This window comes from Monodon monoceros, unplaced genomic scaffold (genome assembly GCF_005190385.1).
Source record: "Monodon monoceros isolate NGI ecotype Baffin Bay Population unplaced genomic scaffold, NGI_Narwhal_1 Super_Scaffold_19, whole genome shotgun sequence".
Classification (NCBI taxonomy): Eukaryota; Metazoa; Chordata; class Mammalia; order Artiodactyla; family Monodontidae; genus Monodon; species Monodon monoceros.
This window is the reverse complement of record NW_021703775.1, coordinates 51394941-51419189: the sequence shown is the minus strand read 5'-3', so window position 1 is coordinate 51419189 and position 24249 is coordinate 51394941. Positions and strand designations below refer to the sequence as shown.

The window sequence follows — 24249 nt, the reverse complement described above, 5'->3', positions numbered from 1 at the left end:
GTGAAGTTGTCATGTATTTTTTAAATGCAGTTTGTCCAAATGTATGGCAAATATTGACTATTTTGCCCACATGTAACGTCAACATTTCTCTGTATCACTGCGACTATTTACCACTGTTTAGGAAGTTCTAGTTAACGCAATTGGAAGAGAAAAGAAAGAAGGTATAATTACTCAAAAGACAGAAACCAGATTATTATTACTTGCAGATGATGACTGTCTACTTAGAAAACCCAAGCAAGTCAACTGAAAAAATATCAGAACTAATAAGATTTCAATCAGTTGGCTGGTGTCAAGACACCCAGACAAAAACTGATGCTCCACCATATGCCATCAACAACCAATAAGAAAATATCATGAAGGAGAATCCATTCACTGTCTGTGGTGTGTGTGTCTGTGTGCGTGTGTACTGCAGGTGAATAAGAAAAATAAAATGTGCATAACCTGGACGAAGGTATAAATTTAATGGAATTTCACTGTATTTCTACAGAGTTTGAAAAATATTAGTTAAATGGCTCTAAAGTTTACATAGAAAGAAAGAAATGCACAGGACAAGTGCAATTAAAAAAAACATTAAGGCAAGTCATATTATAAGCCACAGTAATTGAGTCTTGCGTTGTAGCAGACTAGACAGACCAAGGAAAAAGGGGAAAAAGTACATATAGGAATTTCGTTTTTAATAAATGGTAATTTGTTAAACGGTAATGAAACATATTGTGTAAAGGAAGACAGTAAAAAGCAGGGAAAAGGAGCTTCGACCGAGTGAAGATTATCATCCTAAAAGGTAAGCAACCAGAGAGCCATATGCAGTAGCACTGAAAACAACATTTCCCCCTCATTCATAAGGTATCTTATATCCAAAGGACAAAAGGGGTTCTATTGGTTTTGGTCTTCAGTTCCATGAAATACATAGAAGCTTAAAGCTTCTAGAGCAAATAAATGTATTGCTTAAAAGACTGTACTAAACTGTGTTCTCTTTAAAATTTGCCTTACTCTGTTATCTGAGAATATCGAAGTGGAAATCTTTATTTTTGAAGTCCAATACTCACTTCTTTTTTATACTTCCTCTTGCCATCAGACAGCAACAGAGGAATCCCCATGCTGTCTTATTTCATTCAACAACTTCAAATTAGAATTTTTTTCACCAAAAAGCTTATTAAAATGTAGTTTTAATGCTCTTAATGCAAATTTATTATAATCTTGATCCTCTAATTAGTAATTACATTTTTCAATAAGGAGCTGACAAATCTGTTGACCTAATATAAATACTCTATATCTTGGTTGCAGTGGTTGTGGCTACCTGACTAGTACAAGCTTTTCAAAATTCATAGATGGTGTACCTAAAAAGGGTGAATTTTACTTTATGCAAATATACCCTTAAATTTGAAAGAAATATCTTTTCTCTAAGGATATCAAACTTTTTCTTTATTTTTCTTCTTTCTGTATAGTCTCTATTTCTTCCATGTAGTGTACCCCACCTCCCACCCCATATTTTGGCATCTGTCTTTAATAGCATAAGTTTTCCTTACATGTTAAGTGACCCCAGACTTTCCATCAGGGGTAGGGTGCTAAAAAGCTGACTGTAAGTGCTTTGCTCAAAGGTGAGGTTTGTCAACTGTGGGCTTCACTATAGGGTGATTTGGCCATTTCTTTGTGAAATCTCTGATCTCAGTTTCTTTAGGTGTTTTCTCTTGTGTTAGTCAGAATCCCCTAGTCTCCCACATAAGGTATCTACAACAGCATGTCAATAATTATTTAATCTCTCTTTTTTTTAGTAGGTATTCCCACTCTCACCTATAACCCATGTCCTCCAGTGTAGAAACCTTCGGTTTAACCCTCTCTAGAGAACAATTCTCCAGTCTTCTGCAAAAGTGGAAGAAGGACAGTTACTCAACTGTGTGGAATGGGAGGTCTAATTCATTTCTTCTTTTTTTACTGATGTGAAATTCACATAACATAAACTTAACCATTTTAAGGTATACCATTCAGTGGTATTTAGTATACTTACAACATTGTGCAAACCACCACCTCTATCAAGTTCCAAAACATTTTCATCACCCCCAAAGGAAACCCTGTACACATTAAACAGTCCCTCTTCATTGTCCCCTCTCCCGAGCCCCTGGCAACCACCAATCAGCTGTGTCTGCAGACTTGCCTATTTTGAACATTTCACATATATGCAATCATACAATATGTGACCTTTTGTGTTTAGCTTCTTTCACTTAGCATGTTTTCAAGGTTCATCCATGTTGTAGCGTGTATCATTACTTCATTCTTTCTTATGGCTGAAAATACCCTTCCATCGTATGGATAGACCACATTTTGTTTATCTATTCACCTGCTGATGGACATTTGGGTTGTTTCCAGTTTTGGGCTATTGTGAATAGTGTTGCTATGAGCATCTGTGTACAAGTATTTGCTGAGTACCTGTTTTCAATTCTTTTGAGTATATACCAAGGAGTGGGATTGCTGGGTTATATGATATTCTATGTTTAACTTGATCTCACTGCTTTTTAAACAGACTTTCAATCAATCCTCTTATTTTAGACCCATTCTCAGCCCTCCCAAGATACTTCTAAAGGTGCTTAGTGCATTTCCTGAGTCTTTAGGGTTTCTACGATCTATTTCAGGTTAGCTCTGTTTTCTACAATGCTGTCTCAGTATTCCACTTTCTCAAGTTGGCTAGATCTCATCCGGTTTCCAGCTTCAAAACTATTGTTGCTGTTATCTCCTCTCCCATTCTCCTTGTCCTAGTAAGTTTATGCCTTCATTCTATCAAGTTACTGTCATTTTAATGAGATTTCAGAAGAGAGTGAAGGAGTAACAGGTATATTTAATCTTCATTTTAAATCAGAAATCCATAATAAACTTTTTAATACCAACTATCTACTATTCTATCCATCCAATTTAAACTGTCTCATACAATGAATTTATTATGAGGGGAATGTAAGCATATATAAGGATAACTTCTGTTTTCAATAAGCTGATAAACTGGTCAAGAAGATGTAGTAAGATAAAGGTCATTTTCTTACATATGTTTAACACTTGTATGAATGTTGAGGTTCTGTTATATTTGATATGGTAAACTTATGGAGGGTTGAAAGGTAAAACCCACACCCATAGATAGGTCAGGTCTCAGATGAAGTACGAAGTCATCCCAGGCATCAATCACTAGGAAAGAGAAAGATGCCTAGTGAGAAAAAAGGAACTGAAGTGGAAGTGGGGCCTAGAAAGCCAAGAGTGGAGACTCTCAGTTAATTTCAATATTTGCTTCCAGGACCAGACTTTGAAGACTCAGAATGTCTAGGTAGGTGTTTTGAGTTGATATGGATCAAACATAGTCACTGCCAATGTGGAAACAAGCTAAGACAAAGAAAAATGGCACACCTGCAGTGAATCACAAACTGAAGACACAACTAGGTTTTGAAATCAGAGTAACCAGGACTATATACCAATTCCCCTTTTTATTATTTCCTATTTTCATAGTCTTGTTAGAATGTTGTGATCTTGTTCCCTTACAATACTGTGGCAGTTATGCACCCACATGGGCCAGTGGTGAAGAGGAAATAGCAGCCCCCTTAGCAAAGGGAAATCTGAGGAACTGCCACCTCCTATATAATATTTTTCTAATGCCCTGTTGGATGATTACCTCTCAGTGCCCACTTGGGAGGCTCTGAATTTTATTTTCTATAAAGAAAAGTATCCTTTTATTACAGAAGTTACGTACATAAATATTACGTACACACGTGGCTATGCGGCCTCATTAAGCCTTGGTTTCCTCATCTGTAAAGTGGGAATAATAAATGACTCATAGGGCAATTGTGAGGATTAAATAAAATAATCCTGGTAATGTATTTATCACAATGTTTCATATATATTAAGTGCTTAAAAAAGATTAATGTTAGCAGCTCCCTCCTCCTCCTCCTATTATTAATATTACTATTGTTATTACAAGGCAAGTACCAAAAGAGAACATGGCAAGGAGGCAGAGACCACACTGAGTTGATGTGACATAGAGAAAAGCTTCACTGAAGAAGCAAGACTTTGAGCTGGGATCTGAGTTTGAAAAGATGACCATTTTAGGGGACTTCCCTGGTAGTCCAGTGGGAAAGAATCTGCCTTCCAATGCAGGGGACGTGGGTTTGATCCCTGGTCGAGGAACTAAGATCCCACATGCCTTGGGGCAACTAAGCTCTCGCGCCTCAACTAGAGAGCCCGCGTGCCACAAACTACAGAGCCCAAGCGCTCTGGAGCCCAAGCGCCACAACTAGAGAGAGAAAACCCACACGCCACAACTAGAGAGAAGGCTGTGTGCCACAACGAAGACCCGAATCAGCCAAAGAAATTAAAAGAAAATAAATAAATAAAATAAATAAATATTTTTAAAAGAAAAAAGAAAAGATGATCATGTTAGTCAGGGGACTGTGTCGTCGAATGAACAACTGAAGGGAAACTACAAGTTCTTTTGGATCAAAAAAGAAGTTTTTAACTTTAACGCAAAAATTTTCAAATACATATCACCAGGTGTAGATTTCAAGAACAGTCAATGAAATTTGATGAGAATATTTAAGGAAAAAAATTAAATAAAAAGTCTATTTCCCCTAATTTGGAATTTCCCCCAATTGGGGGATTAAGAGATACAAACTACTATATATAAAATAGATAAATAACAAGGATATATTGTATAGCAATGGGAATTATAGCCATTATCTTGTAAGAAGTTATAATGGAGTATAATCTGTAAAAATACTGGATCACAATGCTGTGCACCTGAAACTAATATAATATTGTAAATCAACTATACATCCATTAAAAATAAATAAATAAATCAGTAAACACACATACACAAGCCACTTCTAACAAAGTAGTCTAAATATCCACCTATTACACAGGAAAATGCTCTGACCAGATCTATATTTTGCTTGTGATACCAATTATTGTCATTAGATGTACCAAAATATCTTTTTTAAAAATAAATTTATTTATTTTTGGTTGCATTGGGTCTCTGTTGCTGTGCGCAGGCTTTCTTTTTAGATGCAGCAAGCGGGGGCTACTCTTCATTGCAGTACTCTTCATTGCAGGCTTCTCATTGCAGTGGCTTCTCTTGCTGCGGAGCACGGGCTCTAGGCATGCAGGCTTCAGTAGTTGTGGCTCCCGGGCTCTAGAGCACAGGCTCAGTACCTGTGGTGCATGGGCTTAGCTGCTCCGCAGCATGTGGGATCTTCCCGGACCAGGGCTCGAACCCGTGTCCACTGCATTGGTAGGCATATTCTCAACCACTGTGCCACCAGGAAACCCTCAAAATATCTTTAATTTCTTCACATACAAGATTTAAACTATTCCACATCACAGAAACCAAAGCAATTTTATACAACTAAAATCAAATCAGACTGATTTAAACAATATAGTAATGACAATTCCTATTAGCAAGGCAAGAGAAACTGGTCACTTAACAAATATTTAGCTATAGCCTGAAAGTCTGTGCATGTTTATACATTTGCACTTTAAATATTTTATGTTAATATATTACTTTCCTCCAACAAAAAGCTGTAATAAGTAATATTTTGCAATAATAATAAGAGAACTGAGTATTTTACTGTTTTTACTATTAACTCTCTAGCATTTAATTTTACTAAAGATGTTTTGGGCTAATTTTTCACCACACTCTAGAATACTATGCAGTGTTCTTTAAAAGCAGTATTCTTCTACTTCTTTTCCATAATTCCCAGTATTATTCCAATCAAACACTTTCTTTCTAACATGACTGCAATATATCTTCTAAAATTTCTTGGATATTTAAATATTTTGCTTGCTACAAATACAAGTCCAAAATCGCACACTTTAGTGATGACCCACAGTTTCTTACCTGCACTTCTCAAATTAGGGTCCAGTCCTGGCATCTCTTTATTAGCTTCAGGGCTGACACTGTAGACTGATGCTCCTGCTTCACTGACGATACTGAAAAGAAAGAAAAGGGGAATATCATTTTCCAAACTTTCTACCTGCCCCAAGAAAATAAAAGAATGAGACTAGGTATTATAAGAAAAGAAAACTGCAGGGCAAAGCACGCTCTTTATATTTCAATGATACCTATACTATTTAATTTTACATTAACATAAAGTGATTAAGCAATGCTTATTTTCTACACATAGGAAATACACAGGCTTAAATCCATAATGAATTCATTCAGTCGTTTTCTGTTTAAGAGAGAGTTTATAAATGAACACAGTGGATACTCCTCCATGATGCCAACATCAAAATTTTCAGAATACTTAGCTCCTCTTGTGTTTATAACCCATTATTGACTGACATTTATGACTCCCGTCTGAATCATTCTAAAGCATCTTGGGAAGCACAGACATGTGTGTGGATATGTGCATATGTGGATATACACAAAAAACCATTCCCATAAACATTGCCATTATTATTACTTGGTTATAATTAAAAACCACAATGTGAAAAGGAAGGGGATCAGACAGGATCCCACTTCTTTTCAAGAGGGTCTGAAATCATCCTTTTGGTGAACTTGAAACATACCACTTCAGGCAGGTGTTAAACCACTTCATTTCATCACTTCTTTAATCAAAGCATCACACATATCATCCTGTTCCTTTCTTCTTTGGCTCCATATACTTTACAATCCACAATGGCAGCACTCTCTTACAGATGACGGTTGTATAGTGGTTGACATTTGTACAGTTTACCAAACATTTTAAAATTAGAGGCTTTCTTTATGACATAATACGTAAAGAAGCATCATCTACTTTAAGTATTTACAATACCTTTGGTTCTCTACCATGTGACCATCTAGATGTCACAATTCAAAAGCAGAAACATGTTAGTGCTTAATTTTTAATCCACTCTTAGAAACCTCTCCCATTCTCTGCTCTTCAGTAGTTACTTCAATTGTGAGACAAGTTGAGCAGATAACTTTTAACATATTGCCCCACTGTAACAACTCAACACTGATAAGTAAAATGTGAAACGGTTAGTTCGCTACTCCAAAGAGTTCTTTGAAGAACTCTTGATTGAACTTTGACAACAATTATAAACCACAGAGACTTGAGAAGATTATTTGGGGGCAACGAGAAGATTTATATTTTTGCAACCAAGATCTACTAACCCAAATTTCATAATAGGCAAAATGAACACTCTGCAACTGAAAAGCAAGGCTGCCCATCCTGTTCCTCATCAACAGCATCATCATGATACAATAAGAGGCGCATACTATATACAAAGCACAAAACCAACCCCTTTATGAAACAGGATAAATAAGAATAGTCAGCCATCAGCCATGGAAAATTTGGTTTCAAACACAAATGAACACTCAGCCTAACAAATTTTTTTCTAAAAAACCAGAGTATCTGTGAAGTGCAGAGAAAAGAATATTTTAAAAAATCTTACCACAAATTTATTTTCTGGCATTGCCAGAAGCCTCCAAAATTACCTCTATTTGAGCAAAGGAACTTAAATGGTAAATAAAAGTTCCCATTAACTGTGGGCTTCAGCAGTTGGGTACCTGAGAATTTGCTGGGTGATTCACTGTCTCTTGGAAGTTATAATTCTCAAGACTGAGGGAAACTGTTGCAAAGAAAAACACTCAGATAATAAATATTCCTCCAAATACCAAATTGCCACTTCTTTTAAACAGAGGAATACAAAACAGATGTGACACGCTGCACCCAAAGATTTTAGATTAACATTAATATTAAATCAATACAAAATGCAGTAAATTTCATATGCTTTAGTTACTAGACAGCATGGGTCCAATAAACTGTTCAGTACTACGCGCAGATCAGAATGCTTAAATAATCTAAATGAAGAGAAAAAGCTCAACACTGATTACTTCAATATAAAACATATAAGGATCTAAGAAGTATATGTGGCAAGAGTTAAGTGAAAGAAATCAAGCTGGGAGTGGTGATGATTTTTTCCAGGAGAAGCTGCTAAGAACAAAAGTTATTACCTTCCCCCCTTCCCTTTTTTCTTTCCTATTTAGGGTTCAGGGATAGACATGAAGTAGAAAGTATGCTAGATTTTACAAGGCACTTTCTGTTTATTAGGAAGTTTCCCAATAAACTATTAGAAAATTATTCCAATTATCTCTAGTATATTTTGAGGAAAGCAAAAGTAAACTTTGCACAAAATACAGATATCTAACATTTAATACGTATTATATGTCACAAAACAAATTTCACTCAGGTGTAAACTAATTAGGCTCATAATCTTAGCAATTTGATTATTTTATTTACTTTGCCATAAAGCAGACAAGACTCTGAGTAAAACTTATAACTTTGGGGGAATTTAACTGACACAGTTCTAACTGAACTCAAAGGTTTTGAGATTATTACAGTACTTGAAGCCCTTTCAAATTGTTTGTTTAGACAAATGCCTAAATAGATACATATGGTATATCAAACTTTAAATATATGAAAGTACACTTCAGAAGCTACCACTGGACTTAACGTTTTACCAGATCTATGTGTTAATGTGCTAATTCTTTAGAATTAAATTGATAATTTTTAAAGCACTTTATCTAATTCAGCACTTTTCTAGAGTCTTTCTAATCTGAAAATATATACGTATAAACCACACACTCATAACCTAAAAAACAAGTGAAATGCCCACAATATAGATGGATTTACTTTTAAATTCATTTAAAAAATTTTAACAAAAACACTGCAAGTTAAAAATGACAATTTTTGTTATCTCAAGTAAAATTCAATGCTGTTACATAAATCTGATCATTTATCAATATAATGTACTTTATTTTTTAAACAAATATATGTTTAAACCACAGAATTTATATCTCCACAGTTTATAAGTCTCTTCTACCAAGATAAATTGTATGTTGATGAATCTTTTAAAACCACGCTTGCAAGTACTTTTCTTACAGTGCCTATTCATTCTGACAGTAAAAGAATGGCAATTTCTTTTGCCAAATTGAGATGGGAGAATTTTTTTCATGAGAGAGGAAAACTAGCTGTTTTTTTTAAGTTATTGGGCTAATAGTTTTCACATTCATTTACAAGGTTGCTTGAAGCCTCTATATGAGTCTCCTCCCCTCTTCTTATTTCCCAAATATGAAAATAGCTTTTTTGTTTTTCTTATTTTAAAATAAATTGCATGCTTCCTATGTTAACAAGAAAATTCAATTCAAAGTTTACCTACTTAAATGAAAACACAATTAATATTTAGTAAGCTATCAAAAATCAGCCAGGATATATTTGCTTAAACTAATAAAAACTGATTTCTCATTTTTTATAAAAGTATACTAGAATTGCTTAAGTGTTACCAATATCTAGAAGCTTCCTTTTCCTTCTGCCCACCAAAAAAAATAGGTACTAAAAAGCTCCGATACTAAATGCACAGCTCATTTCACTAAAGTTTTAAAAATAATTTATCTAAAAAGTTTTTCCAAATTTTCAGGCTGAGAAACATTCATATGAAGAGAGGGTAGGTAAATGACCTAAGTTTCTCAACAAGTAACAGAAAATGCTATAAAAAGTTAATCAACACACATCTTAATTTTTTGCTTTGCATATGAGAACCTGTTTTGAAGTATGAAAGGATAGCTGTTTGTATTTTGGGGATAGGAGACAAGGCCAAAAACCAAACCACCATAAATAAAAGGGGCTCTAGGGTTTAATGTTTAAAGGATACTTATTTCTAAAAAAAAAATCAAAGCAATTTTAAATTCCTTTATTTAGTGATGAACTGTCATTTCAGGGAGTCTCAAATGAGCAATACCTAGTCACTTTAAAAACTAACATGGGAATTCCCTGGCAGTCCAGTGGTTAGGACTCCACGCTTCCAGTGCAGGGGGCACGAGTTTGATCCCTGGTTGGGGAACTAAGATCCCGCAAGCCATGTGCACAGCCAAAAAAAAATTTTTTTTAATTAAAAATAAATAAAAACTAAGGTAATCTGGTGATGATAAGGAAGCAGGGGAACAAATAAAATCCTATACTATTAAAGATATTTAAACTGTAAAACTCTTTTGGATGGTAATTTGAAAATATAGATCAAAAGTCACAAGAATATGCATTCTTTCTGAACTGGCTATTATATTTTTACGAATTTATATGAAGGAAATTTTAATTTACACAAAAACTTAAACAGCGTTATTCATCACAGCATACCTCCGACCAAAAGAAACCGAAACCAAAATGCCTATCATTAAAGAGTTCTTTAATGAAAACCTATACTGTCATTAAAAATTACTGTTGTAATGTATTAAGTGGAAAGGCTGGTTATAAAACTAAGACATGAGACCAACTTTGATATTTTTAAAATATAGGTATATACAAAAGAAAAAAAGTTTATGTTAATATTAATAGTACTTAACTATGAGTTATTCCTTTAAAAGAATTCTTATTTCTTTAAAATTTTCTGTAATAACTGTAATATTTATTTGTAAAAAGAAAAAGTTTAAAATTTAAGTTTCAAATGACCATTATTTACCTAGCTAGGAGGTCCAATATTGCATAATAGCCAACATTTTTTTTTAATCAAACTTTCTTTTAAAGTTATCAAAGTTATTTTTAACTTAAGTGTGGGTAAATATATCATTTGTTAGTAATAACTTCCAAACATGACTCCTAGGAAACCTCAAATAATAATATTTTATGATATTGTTTTATAACATGAAAGAAAGGTCAAGAATAACTTTCGATTTGTACATACAGGTCATATAAAAAGCAAATGCACAATGAAAAATTTTATAAGAAAGTACATATAATATACATTTTAAAGTTGTACTTAGTCCTTGGCCTGTGCATCCAACCCCCAAGTTATTCTTCATGAACACCACGGCACAATCAATTCACTACCCACAACAGAAAAGGTGTGAAGTGACACAGTTGTATACCAGGAAAGTAGTGTGTGTGAGAAAAAAAACACTAAAGGCAAAATATGGTGAAAAAGAAAAAGAGCAGAAATACACCACCTCAAGATTTCAATGGCACCAAATTTACATGTAGGTATGTAACACTAGCACCATCTGGTGGAAGACCAGTTAGAAGCCATTCTCCAACTATCACAGTTTTTTAAAAAAAATTCTAAGCTATCTTTCAAAGAATGAGCATTTTCCAAAGAGAACGAGTCTAGCAATTGTACAGTAATTATTTACACAGAGGACCCATAACAAGCCTGTGAGAACTTAAAATGTCTACCAAACAGAGGGTGAGTATATCCCAGGATGGACATCTTATCACATCCACTGAGCAGTATTTCAACAATACAGAATTCCCTTGGCTACTTTTCCTTCAGTGTCTCACAGCATATCAGATGAACACTTTCTAGCCACAAAAGAAACCTAAAAAGGACAAACCCAAATTAGCAACTACCAAACAGAACTGTAATTTGGAATTTGGGGTTCCTCAAAGTAACAGCTACCGACTCTTCTGGGCCATAAACATAACAATAGTATTCATTCCACATGAGAATCTGATTCTGGTTTATGTTCACAATGATGCTGAGCTGCTACAATGTACCACAATGTGTCAAAATATTACACTTAAATCACTTCTACTGCTGTCAGTGGGCCACTCAATTTGACAAAATCACTGGTACCTTCAAATGCCATCAAGGGGAAAGCCAATCAACAAACTGAAGGACAAAGATGGAGAGCTTCTCTCTATTTGTAGGTTGAGTCCCTCTGCCGAGGTAGAAGCAGTTTCTGACAAAGAATGGAACAGCAGAAATTGTCGGTCTCCACCACTCTCCAGGGTAAGCATTCCTTTTATTTTCTTTCTCCCTTCCCTTCACTGTCTTCTGTTTTCCTTTTAAAAACAAAAATTCCTCCTTTTTTTTTTTCCCCATCTATGTTTGAGTCCAACATGAAGTTGTTACAAGTACTGCACAATACCACTAAAGGGAGCTCAAGGAAAAAAGTCACAGCAGCAACCAACCACAAGGCCTGATGCCTAAGTGGTGTTAGACTAGGCCCAAGGACAAGGGCCCCACTGAACCAAGACACGAAAAGCAGGCTTGAAGAGCAGAACACTGGGACTTCCCTGGTGGCGCAGTGACTGAGAGTCCGCCAGCCAATGCAGAGGACACGGGTTTGAGCCCTGGTCCGGGAGGATCCCACATGCCCCAGAGCAGCTGAGAACGTGTACCACGGCTGCTGAGTCTGCGCTCTGGAGCCCGTGAGCCACAACTGCTGAAGCCCGTGCACCTGGAGCCTGTGCTTCGCAGTGGGAGAGGCCACCGCAATGTGAGGCGTGCACACCGCGGGGAGGAGTGGCCCCTGCTTGCCGCAGCTGGAGGCAACGGTGCAGCGGTGAAGACCCAACGCAGCCAAAAAAAGTAATTAAAAAAAAAAAAGAGCGGAACACTAACTGTGAAAGAGGCTGTTGTTTGCAGCAGTACTGTAAGCATTCCACGTTCGCTACTAACGAGTTCCCAAAAACTAAGAGGGCAAGGAAGAAATACTGATCTAATTTTTGTGCTTTCATCAACATTTTGAAATGTCCTGATTTAAAGAACATGATGTCAACCTACCTGCCATCCCTACTGCCCCAAACATACCAAAAAGTATGCTTCTCCTGATTCTTGCAGTTAACTCCAAAACGGTCAAATTTTTAGGTACTCAGCTTGTATTTACTCATAGAGTATTTACTCATTGTTTATTCTTGTTCAAATGCAATTCTACATTTAGATATAAATTTAAGAGTATGAATTGGAGAGTTTTCTTACAAAGGGAGAAGTTTGTTTTTTTCTTTTCTATCCCTATATTTTTTTAAAGCTTAAGTACATCCATAGGAATTTATCCACTAATAAATAAGTGGAATTCAGACTGCTACGGCATAGACTTTTCAGAATGAAACTTATTGCAAGATATTTTATTCCTTTATTATCCATCCAATAACAGAAGTCAGAATCAGAATTACTAATTTAGAGGGTTATAATATTCTAATATTTTGCTAATAATAAGTGCTAAATAATAAAATGTGAATTATTAAAAGTTTTAAGAAAGAACAAAAAAGATAGGAGAGAAGCAAAGGGAAAAAGATAATGAGAAATAAAATAATTAAAGAGAGAGACAGAAGCCAAGATACACTTTGCCAGCAACTAACAGCCCAGTTCTTTTTACCTACAGTTGAATAAAGTTGTGGAAATAACAATGGTTTGTGCTACATTCCCTAATATTCTTCCAAATGCTACTGCTAAAAATCTCAGTGGACTCCACTAATAAATCACGTACATTTTATCAGTTTTCACATCCTGTTACTCACTCCTCTTTTTCTCCCTTGTCTGATGTTTGTTTTTGCCTCCACCCCTCACCCTGCCAACCTCTACTTTCCTCTGATGTGAACTTATACCTCTGCAGAAGTCATCACCGCCCACTTAAGGGACCCTATCTACAAACTTCACTTAACACATTCACCAACCAGCAGTCTCCAGTTTGAAACATCAGGCTCTTTTCTGGGGCAGCCTCAAACTTTAGAATTTCTTTTGGCCACCCAGATAATGCTAGGGGGAAAAAAACCCAAACAAACTCTGAAAGCACAGGCCAAATGTAAGATGACGACTTTAGATCAACCACTTTTTCTAATCGTGGTTTTCAAAAGTACACTGAACAGATGGAGGGAGAGAATGAGTTGTTCAGTTCAGCTGGCTGCTCCATTTACTTCTTTATCTATGGTCAGATCTTTACTTTCTTGGGATCACTGCACATTTCTGGCTCTGCTATATTACACTGTGTAAATATTTAGGAGAAATAATTCCTTTCAAGGATCTAAACTTCCACTGTCGTTATGGCAAATGAACCTGTTTATGCTATGTTTGTTAAGTAACAGCAAGCCTAAAAGAACACAGGAATTTACTAATATATGTGGTACACAAACATCACAATCATAAAGCTTCTCATAGGGCCATATCAAGAACATGAAAGGCCAGTTTATTTTTACTCCCACTGCCCTGTAATTTTCTTTAACTCTACTACAACAGTCCTTAATTCAAACCTTTCCTACAGTTACAGTAACAGGGTAGACTGAATGTACATAAGCTGTACCCAAACTACTCACATCTCCATTTAACCTTCCTTGATTCTCAAGTGGTTATCAAACTTAATCCTACATCAGAATCTGCTGGAGGTTGTTAAAACACACATTGCCAGGCTCCACCCCCAGAGCTTCTGCTTCACTGGCGCTGAGAATTTGCATTTCTAACCAGTTCACTGGTGATGCTGATGCTGCTGGGACCATATAGGTTTTAAAGTCTTATTAAGGTATAACTTACATTTCATAAAGTTCACCCATCTTAAGTATACAATTCAATGACTTTTAGCAAATGTTGTACAATCATCACCAAAATCCAATTTCAGAACATTTCCATCCAGAAAGATCCTTTGCGCCCACTTGCAGTCCTCATTCCCATCTCCAACCCTAGGTATCCACTAATTTACTTTTTGTCTCTACATTCACCTGCCTGGACATACCATATAAATGGAATCATAAAATATGTGGTCTTTTCTGTCTGGCTTCTTCACTTAGCATAATGTTTTTGAGATTCATTCATGCTATAGTATCAGTACTTCTTTTTTATTGCTGAATAGTATTCCACTGTTCTAGAAATACCACACTTTGTTTATCCATTCACCAGTTGATAGAATTTGGGGTTGGTCCAAGTTCTCTGGTATTATGAATAATGCTGCTATAAACATTCATTTACAAATATTTGTGTAGACTTATGTTTCATTTCTCTTGCATATATTCCCAGGAGTGGAAATGCTGGGTTGTAAATTCATGTCTAATTTTTTAAGAAACTGCCTAAGTACAATGAATACGGGCTCCAGTTTGTTCACTTCCTTGACAATACTTGCTGTTGCCTTTTTGACAACTATTCTAGTGGTTATGAAGTGGTATCTACTTCTGGCTTATTTTACATTTTTAAATCATTGATGATGTGAACACTTACTCAATGTCTTTGTTGGCCTTTCCTAATCTTCTTTAGTAGAATATCTTTTCAAATCTTTGCCCATTTTTATTTGGCTTGTCTCCTTATTATTGACTTATAAGTGTTTTTATGTATTCTAAATACAAGTCCTGCATCAGATACATGATTTGCAAATATTTTCTCCAAATTTTTGGTTTGTCATTTTCCTAATGGTCTTTTGAAACATAAAAGTTTTAAATACTGATGAAGTCTAGGACTACACTTTGAGAGCCAGTGTTCTAAAGCCTCAGGTGGGGCATGCGGTGGTGCGTGCGTGCAGCGCCGCTGAGCAATGGGATAAGATAGAGGGGCGGCGCCGCCGCCAGGCCCACTCTCCGTCCACTCCACACGTCGCGCCGCCCGCCCGCTGCCCAGCATCCGCCGCCTCCTCCGCCATGGCAGTGGAGGGAGGAGACCATCTCCCCCGGAGGCGGGCACACCTTCCCCAAGCACGGCCAGACCTGCGTGGTGCACTACACCAGGATGCTTGAAGATGGAAAGAAATTCGATTCCTCTAGGGACAGAAACAAGTCCTTTAAGTTTGTGCTGGGCAAGAAGGAGGTGGTCTGAGGCTGGGAAGAAAGGGTTGCCCAGATGAGCGTGAGTCAGAAAGTCAAACTAACTGTCTCCCCAGACTATGCCTACAGTGCCGCTGGGCACCCAGGCATCATCCCACCAAATGCCACTCTCATCTTTGACGTGGAGCTTCTAAAACTGGAATGACAGGAACGGCCTCCTCCCTGAGCTCCCTGTTCTTGGATATGCCATGGCAGGATCTGGCGCCTCCAGATGTGCACAGCGAGTCCACATGGAGCTTTTCCTGAAATTCCACTACACTCTTTGTATAAGCATCTTCCTTGGCTGAATGTGTTCCGTCATCAGCTTTGCTCTTCTCCTTTCTCCTGGTATGTATGTTGAGCTGAACTACATTACATAAACCTCGAGTTACTCATTTTAGTTTGTTTTCATTTTGGGGTGAAGACTGAGTTTCAGTCCTTTGGATCTAGGTTTCCAGTTAAGTACTAGTCAAGTGTTAACAGCACAAGTAATGGGTTGACTTCAGAATAGGAACTGGTGTGTGGGGTGCAAGAATCTTTATTTTATTTTATTTTGGATGAAAGTTTTATCTATTATATATTATCTATTAAATATTCTTGCTGCTGCGCTGCAGAGCCATAGCTGATTTGAGGCGCTCTTGAGGACCGAATTATTCTCCAAGTTGAGAGACATCCTCAGGTTGAATGAAAAGCCCGACCCCAAACTAAAGTGGCCTCCACTGCCCCACCCTCCCCTCCCCTTAACCCTCTGCCTTTTGAAAGCAGATAATTTTCACTGAGATGTTGGACACTACAGGGTCTGTCCCTGGGCTAGCAGGGACCTCTGAAGCCTTCTTCATGGCCTGTTTTTTTTTTTTCTTTCCATCCTGTGGTTTTTCTAATGGATATTCAGGACTTTTGTAATCTCATAGCTATCCAAGCTCCACTTCCTAAATTTTAAGAACTTTAATCAAAAGTTAAATTGAAGGCGCTGTTTGTAGACACTTCACACCCATGAAAGCCCAGCCATCATGACAACCCTGAGTGTTGTCTTAAGAAAATGATGCTGGTCATCACAGCTTCAGCATCTCCTGTTTTTTGATGCTCAGCTCCCCCTGCTGATCTCAGAGTTTCCTGGCTTCTCCCTCTCACCCCTCCACTGTCCTGTGTAGTGATGTGGTGAGAGAAACTGCTGCCTACTCCCCTACCTCCACACTACACATGAGTTTCAAGCTTTATTATTGCAATACAAGTGCTTTATGCTGGCTTTTCTCAACAACAAAAACAATGCCTCAAAAATTCAAAAGAAATAGTAAACCCTTGAAAAATGTGAAAGCTTAGTGGTTTCCATCTGCAATAAGCAATATGTAAATGTCATGCATAGTATCTGCTTTTCTGTTTTGTTTTGTTTTAGCAAAGCCTATCAGAACTACCATCCTAAACATATTTATTCTTTTTATGAGAGAGGGAAGAGAGAACTTGCAACTTACTGGCTTTAATACATTATGGAATGAGTAAATTCAGCTGCAGGTGGGCCTACCTGGGAACACTGGATGGCATGCTGGCATTAAAGAACATGGACCCGTGTCAGCGTTTTCAGAAGCATTGGTCAGTCCATGGCTTTTGACACCGTTCTTAAGAATATAAGAAATATGTCCACTTTACAAACTAATGGGAATAAAGATAAATGGTGCACCATAGAAGATATTATAGAAAAAGAGCATATTACCTGAAAGATACATTTGATTTATTTTGATATTTTTATTAGTCTTCACGTCAGGGCATTTTAAAACAATTCATATACCAGTACAGCCCTTTCTTTGTTGAAAATTCACTGTACCTTAAGTGAAGAGGAGCCAAAGATGGCAGCTAAAATTCAAATCTTGTCTAGGACCATAACTTGCAAATGTATAAAACATACTTCAGGAAAATATAGGATATGTTTGATACAGGTATAAGCAATATTAAGATGATTCATTTCCAGGGTGAAACCCAAATTACTACAAGTTTACCTCTTGATGATTATCCATGTCCACAAATCATAACAAAACAAATCATAAGAAAAAGAAGCTTATATGAACACACTATTTCTATAACCATGACCTAAGATACAGATTTTGTGATTTTATGGAAAAACTATAATGATAAGAAGGATCCAGTTAAAAGATAAAGAAAACCCATTTAAATTTGCAACAACAATCCTTCTTTATATAATTCAAGTCAACCTAGGACCCAAAGCAAGAAGTTTTGTATATTGAAGAATTCCCATGCTTCTGCTATGAAATGTTTTCAAATATTTATGTTCTAATTCATGGACCCTGCTCATAAAAGCCGTTAGTCCTCATTGCCTTTCAGTTGCTGGAGATGGATTTTATTATTCTACTAGTCTTTATAAATTACAATACAAGGAAGAAGCCTGTTGGCCAAAACTCATTCTCCTTTTTTCACTGAGCCGCTCAAAGCCACTTAAGAAGTTGTCCAAAGAGATGTCAGAGAATACAGTTTCCCAAGTGATCCACAGTCCCTCAACATGGTCTGGCTCCTAATAAAACTTACAGGGCATCTCATCCAACCTTTTTACATTTTTTGCAATTCAAAATAACTAAAGTTATTGGAACATCTTTCCCAAATTACACAAAATTAAGCTATCATCATCTCTGTGATGTTACTGGCCCTGAGATCCAAGATAAAGATGTAAGAAATAAAGGAAAGAGTTTACTCAAGAGCATACAGCCAATTATAATTTATCCATAAGATTGAAAGGTAGGAATAAGCAAAATAATGTTAATAGGTTTTTAAGCCTTCATTTTATAACAGTGTTCAAGTCCCTTCTTCAACCAGTTAGATACCAATTACTAGGAGGAACAAACTCAGCAGGTTACACTACTTTTCCTGTCCTTATTTAGCAATCAGTCCTCTGGTCTTAGAACACTAAGGCTCAATGAAAAAAAAAAGGAAGCAGCAGCAGCAAGGACCTCAAGCAGGAGGTCTTACTCCTGGTCATTTAAAATTTGACAGTCATCAGTGTGTGTATCTGTATGACAATATGATCATAACAGAAGCCCATCCTCCAAAATGTGCAATTTCCTAGTGAGGTTCTTGATAACAATAAGGTGCAAGGAGAACTGCACCCCCTGACCCCAGCTCTTACCATTTATCCCATAAAATCCAAAAAAGTAATCACTAAAACCTTTGCTTATACTAACAGCAAATTAGTATCATGCCAAATAGGTACAAAGGTGAATAAGAAGAACACATAAACAAACACCTTTGACTCTTCTGTACAAAATCAGTGTGCCTCTCTCCAAACTAACAGAACTATACCACTTCAGCAATTCATCCATTTATGAACAAATGCCCTCAGCCTATTCCTGAGAAAGGGAAGAATTATCAGTTATATCTGTCTTCATCTTGTCTGAAAATCTTCACATTTTTCAGCAAGCAAAGGTTCCAAATGGCAGGTGTCAGAATGCCTTAGCCTCACATGTGGTGCTGGAAGGCAGGAAAAGCAGCAGCAGTATGTGGTCAAGTCAGAGCCACATAGAAGCTGCCTAGAGAGCACATTCTGAAAAGAGCAAACCTCAGACTTGGTTAAATCAATCTACTGCCAGATGCCACTCTCAGAAAAAGCTGCAGTGAGAAACATTCGCAAAGCTGCCCAGAGAAACATTCAACTCAGAGCTCTCACAAAAGGGAAAATAGCTGAGTGCAGTGGCACCTGTCCATATCCTGTCTGATAATTTGGTCAAACTGGCTCAATGCAGAGATGAAAAATTGCCATAGAATTCGTTGCTTAGTCTACAAGTGAGTATTATTTCCTCAAGGTCATTTTCAGTTAATCTGAATTAAATAATATGAATCTTCTGCACTTCCATAATATCTGTAGTTTTCTAAAAGTGCTTTAACTCCTATAAGGAAGTCAGGATCATAAGTACCCTGTTCGTTTTACCTGTGGGGTTAGAAAGAACCAAAGAGGTAAATAAAATTAAATCAAGATCATCTGAAACTAAGACTCAAAAAGGAAAAACTGGTCTCTGTACTGTTAGGCCAGGCTTCTTTCTACTTAGATGCCTACCCTCTGCCCACTTCTCGCCTCCCAATCATCTTTTCACAGGTTTTCCCAATAATTAGAAAGCTTTGGAGCTTTTTATTTTATTCTATTTATTTACTTATTTTTGCGGTACGCGGGCCTCTCACTGTTTTGGCCTCTCCCGTTGCGGAGCAGACGCTCCGGACGTGCAGGCTCAGCGGCCATGGCTCATGGGCCCAGCCGCTCCGCGGCACGTGGGATATTCCCAGACCCGGGCACGAACCCGTGTCCCCTGCATCGGCAGGCAGACTCTCAACCACTGTGCCACCAGGGAAGCCCAGCTTTGGACCTTTTTGAAAGTTGTTTGTGAAGGTCAATCAATAAGCATTTTTGTTCCCAGAGGTTAACGTAATTGGCATGATGGTCTACTTTATTTCTCCTCAGATCTGAGTCTATGAAAAAGTAATGGTTTCTGAGGAAAACTCAAAGCAGGAGATGCCAAAGAAGCATAAGAACAAGTTATGTTTTAGGGAGGAGCATTCACTGTCAAGTCATCTGGTTAGATACATCAGAAACTAAACAAATTAGGATTCATTCAGATGAACAGTACATAGTTAATGATATAACCACCCATGGAAAAGAACATTCAATATCATTTAGGTTTTTATACTCTATTGGAATATACAAAGGGATCCCTGGGCCAAGGATTGATACCTCAAAACACCTGATTTCCTCTCATACCTCAAAAGACAAAGCACAAACAAGAGCCAGGACTTCCTTGAAGTTAACAGTATTTTAAAATAAAATAGTCTCAAAATGAGGACATTTGGAAGCATCCAGAACAAGCATGATCCTCCAATTATTGCACAAAGAAATCGGATTCTTCCTTAACATTTTACTCCCTGTGGCTACACCACTGAAATGTATTAATTTGCCACACAATTTTGCATATTTTCAAACTAAAACAATTCACTGGAGTCTGCATTGTCTTGTCTTGCCTTCTAAGCACCTAGAAGGTACTGTTCTTCAACTCTGTGCAGCTGGCCAAGTAATTTCTCATCTTTGTATTTTCAGATCTTATTCTAAGGCCAGTTAACATATACGGCACAGAAAGGATCAAAGTAAATACTAATTAACACAGACCCACATTCAGATAAGGACTAAGAGTATTCTCACATACCTATTCTACAGTTTGAAAATCAAATGTATTAAATAAAATTAAAGTATTAAATAAACAGAAATTTCCTAAATTAATTTCTTATTCACCATTTAGTCTGCAAGTTTCTATTTCTATAAAACAAGTCATTTTGATATGATCATTTTCCATGTCTGCTGTCTTTTTCCTACACACTTTGCTAACTTAATTGATTCCAGACTTCCCAGCATCTCATGCTTTTCTGTTTTACTCATTGAAATAGAAGAATTTGTTTTTTTCATTAACATGGATAAAAACCAATTTGCGTTCATGTTTGGAGTAAAGATGAGTGTTGGTAAAAACAAAGTGTGATGCTGTTGTCAAGGAATGTTTATTGCTTAAAATCATGCAAATGATAAACAGACAAATGAAATGGACAAGCTTTGTGCTGGCATCAGATTTAGTATACATTTCAAATGAAATAAAAGCAGAACTAGGACAAGCCAGAAACAGATAGCTCATAATTTTCAATGTCATTGTAAAGAGTCATACTAAGTCATCACTTTTTTTCATTCCACAAAAAAGCAAGAGTACAAGCTAGGGCACCTAAATGTTAGTTGGTTAATGACATGCACCGCAACCTCTTTAATTAAGCCTATGCTTATGAAAAGTCACTGAACATTCTCTAAAATTTAAAACCTTCTAATATCTCTTTTGGTATCCCTGGCAATTTTAAATCTTAATTGTTGGGCCTTATTTTGGGCAAATGTATTTTATCTCAACAATGCTAAGATGAAATCAGAAGCAGGGGGGGAAAGATCCCAAAACTAACAAATGAAAAAACATCATCTCCTGGTCTAATCTTACCTAAAAGTAATGACATCTCCCCTATCCCTTCATAAAGTTTCCTGCCCCAAATTCTTAAAACCTGGCCAGTAGATATTTATACAATTTTTAAAACACAATATACTAAAGAAAGTTAGAAGGTTGTTTGGATACTTAGTCATGCTGTAGCTTGAAGGTATAAACACTTGAAAATTAAAAACAAATATAAAGGTAACACAAATAAGAAGAAAGCTAAAGCTGTGTTCTTGAGATTCCCAAAGGTAAGAAAGGAAAAGAAAGTTATAGCAGTCACTTAATATGTACTTAACACCATGTGTAAAGAAAATCTGCGATATAATCTGATCCTGAAGAATTTAAACTACAGACTTCCTGATTCCCCAGTGCTGGCAATCACATCCAACAGTAACTGTGCACAATGGCTGAAAGAACTTTTTAAATTATTTCATTTCCCCTAAGTTTGTTTTAAGTATGAAGTCTCCATTCCAAAGTAAATTTTAAATGATTTGATGTTTTTCTGAAAATACATTTTATATCAAAGGGCTCCAGTGAATTTTTCCTGTTAATTTCTAGTGTAGTAACTCAAACTTAGGACAATTACAAGTAAAGTTACAATCTCTAAAGTAATATTAATGCTTCACATCACACACCTGGTGTCATATTCCAACATCATTTTCATCTGAAAGTTAAAAAAAAACAAAAACAAAAAGACGTTAGAATACAAACTCCAGTGTACATGTGTTAATGTAACATTGACTTTTTATTCCTAGAGGAAAACTGAATAGTGGTGTTTCTTCTTTATGAGAGATTATAAACAGTGAATTGCTAGATGTCATAAATGATTTTACTAAAAATGGATATAAAAGTGATTTAAATCATAAGTCTTCATGAAACAAAACAAATCATTTATAGTCATAGGCATTCTTAACAATGCTATGAAAGATGTTTTCCTTCTTTTTCCCTTATTTAAATGGGAGGGGGGAAAAAAGAAGAGAGAAAGGGAGGCGGGGAAGGCAAGGGAAGGGAAGGGAAACAGATAAATGTCTTCAGGAAAGAGAGAGTGAGCAAGTGCACACATACACATATATGACTGGCAAATCTATTAAAACTTTTTTTTTCACTAAATTATGTAGGATACAAAGTAATAATGACTTGTAAAGAAGTAACAGAACATAACCAATCAACCCTAAGCAGTCTACTTCTCCAAATCATCCACCCACCCCAATCTCAGGGGGATACACTGGTAGTGAAATGAATGCATTTTCCTCACCTGGAATAAATCACTACCATCATGAGCAAGTTTAGAGAGTATCCATTTCCAACCTTATCTACTGGTTAAAAAACAAAACCTCACATATTAGAAACACACACACAAAGAAGAAACTAAAAAGCACTCTTTTCTGTTCTTTCACCTATTTCTCAGGCATAGAAACCAGGCTTCTGTCAGCAGATATTTTTCAAACACATGCTTCGGTTTCAGTTTGGCCCTTAAATATTCTCCAAAATACTTGGAGAAACGCAGGTTTCTAAGATAGTTTTTCAGAAATAAATTAGCATGCGTGCTTATGTATTGTGTATGCACTCTATATTTTCTTCAACCTTTAGCTTCTCTATTTAAAAATGTAAATTTTCCATTATATAGAAAGAGATACACACCAAATAACTTGTACTGAAATTAGTCTCTTCCACCATTTTCAAATGCCATGGGGAAAATTTTTAAAGCAAATAATACTTCTGAGTTAGAAAGATGTAGATTATAACATAATTAAAGAAAAGAGGCCAAAAAATTTTCACATTTTATACCTGAATTTATTGTCCTTATGGAATACTGTTTTTTGTCACAAAGATTAGTATTTACTGCATTAGCCCCACATCCTAACATCTACAGAAAAAATTCTTTCAACCATGTAGGAGTATTTTAGGTGAAGCTCCTATGAAAACACCTGCCAAGGAGCTTGAGCTATCGTATTAAATGGATCACAGGGTTTACAAAGTGTTGCAGACGTTCAAAGGCATTCCCTGCACTGAGTATCACAATCATAGCAAGAGAAGACTTTAGGCACATGCCTAAGTTGTTTCCCTGAATTGTTTCTTGTCAAATTAAAATGTCAAAAATTAGTCTATCAAATGCCGTCCCTGAGGAACCTGGCTCAACCCAAAGAGCAGCTACCAATTAGTAAAGTCGGGTGTTTTAATGGGGAAAATTTTTCTTTTTCTATTGATATCTGAAATTAGCAGGGCCCCCAAAGAAAAGTTTTATCTCAGCAGTTAGTTTAAGTGCTACTGATAGCTATAATCACATGCAGGCTGCAATTCCTTTTGAAAGGCTTTTCAAATGAACAAATACAAAGAAAAAAGAGAAACACGAGTGTTTTCACAGTGAATGACTGCCTAGGATTACAGAGGTAATAAAAAGCCAAGGTTAGAGATCCAGATATACATGAGTATTGTGAACTAACAAAACAAAGTCAAATGAAATCCTTGCTTACTTTTTTGACAAGGTCAGTGCACCCATCCCTTAGCACAATATGTGACTGAATTTCGGGTTGTAGAAGGTGCTTCAGGAAAATAAAATCCACCACAAATCATTTAATATTCTCTATTAAAATCCTCCAAGAAAAACATTTCCTGTTCACTTGGTTTTTTACCAAAAGCTGCCTATCTCTCAGAGGCTGCCTTGTTGAAGTGTTCATTTGTTAGCAGCACAAGTGTGCAGAGGTAATAGATGTTCTTTGGCAGCCAAATCATACTGTATTTTTTTTTTA

General features: G+C 36.4%; 1 protein-coding gene and 1 pseudogene across 3 annotated transcripts in view; one reads left to right on the top strand and one right to left on the bottom strand.

Moving 5' to 3' along the window:
* The window catches only part of SRBD1 (S1 RNA binding domain 1), a 227307-nt gene that overhangs the window by 102107 nt on the left and 100951 nt on the right, over positions 1-24249 (bottom strand). For all 3 annotated transcript variants that reach the window (XM_029232198.1, XM_029232199.1, XM_029232200.1), the window contains exon 15: positions 5864-5955. In XM_029232198.1, coding sequence (XP_029088031.1) covers positions 5864-5955 — 92 coding nt within the window. The remainder of the gene's footprint in view (positions 1-5863; positions 5956-24249) is intronic.
* Positions 15358-16169, top strand: LOC114900765 (annotated as a pseudogene).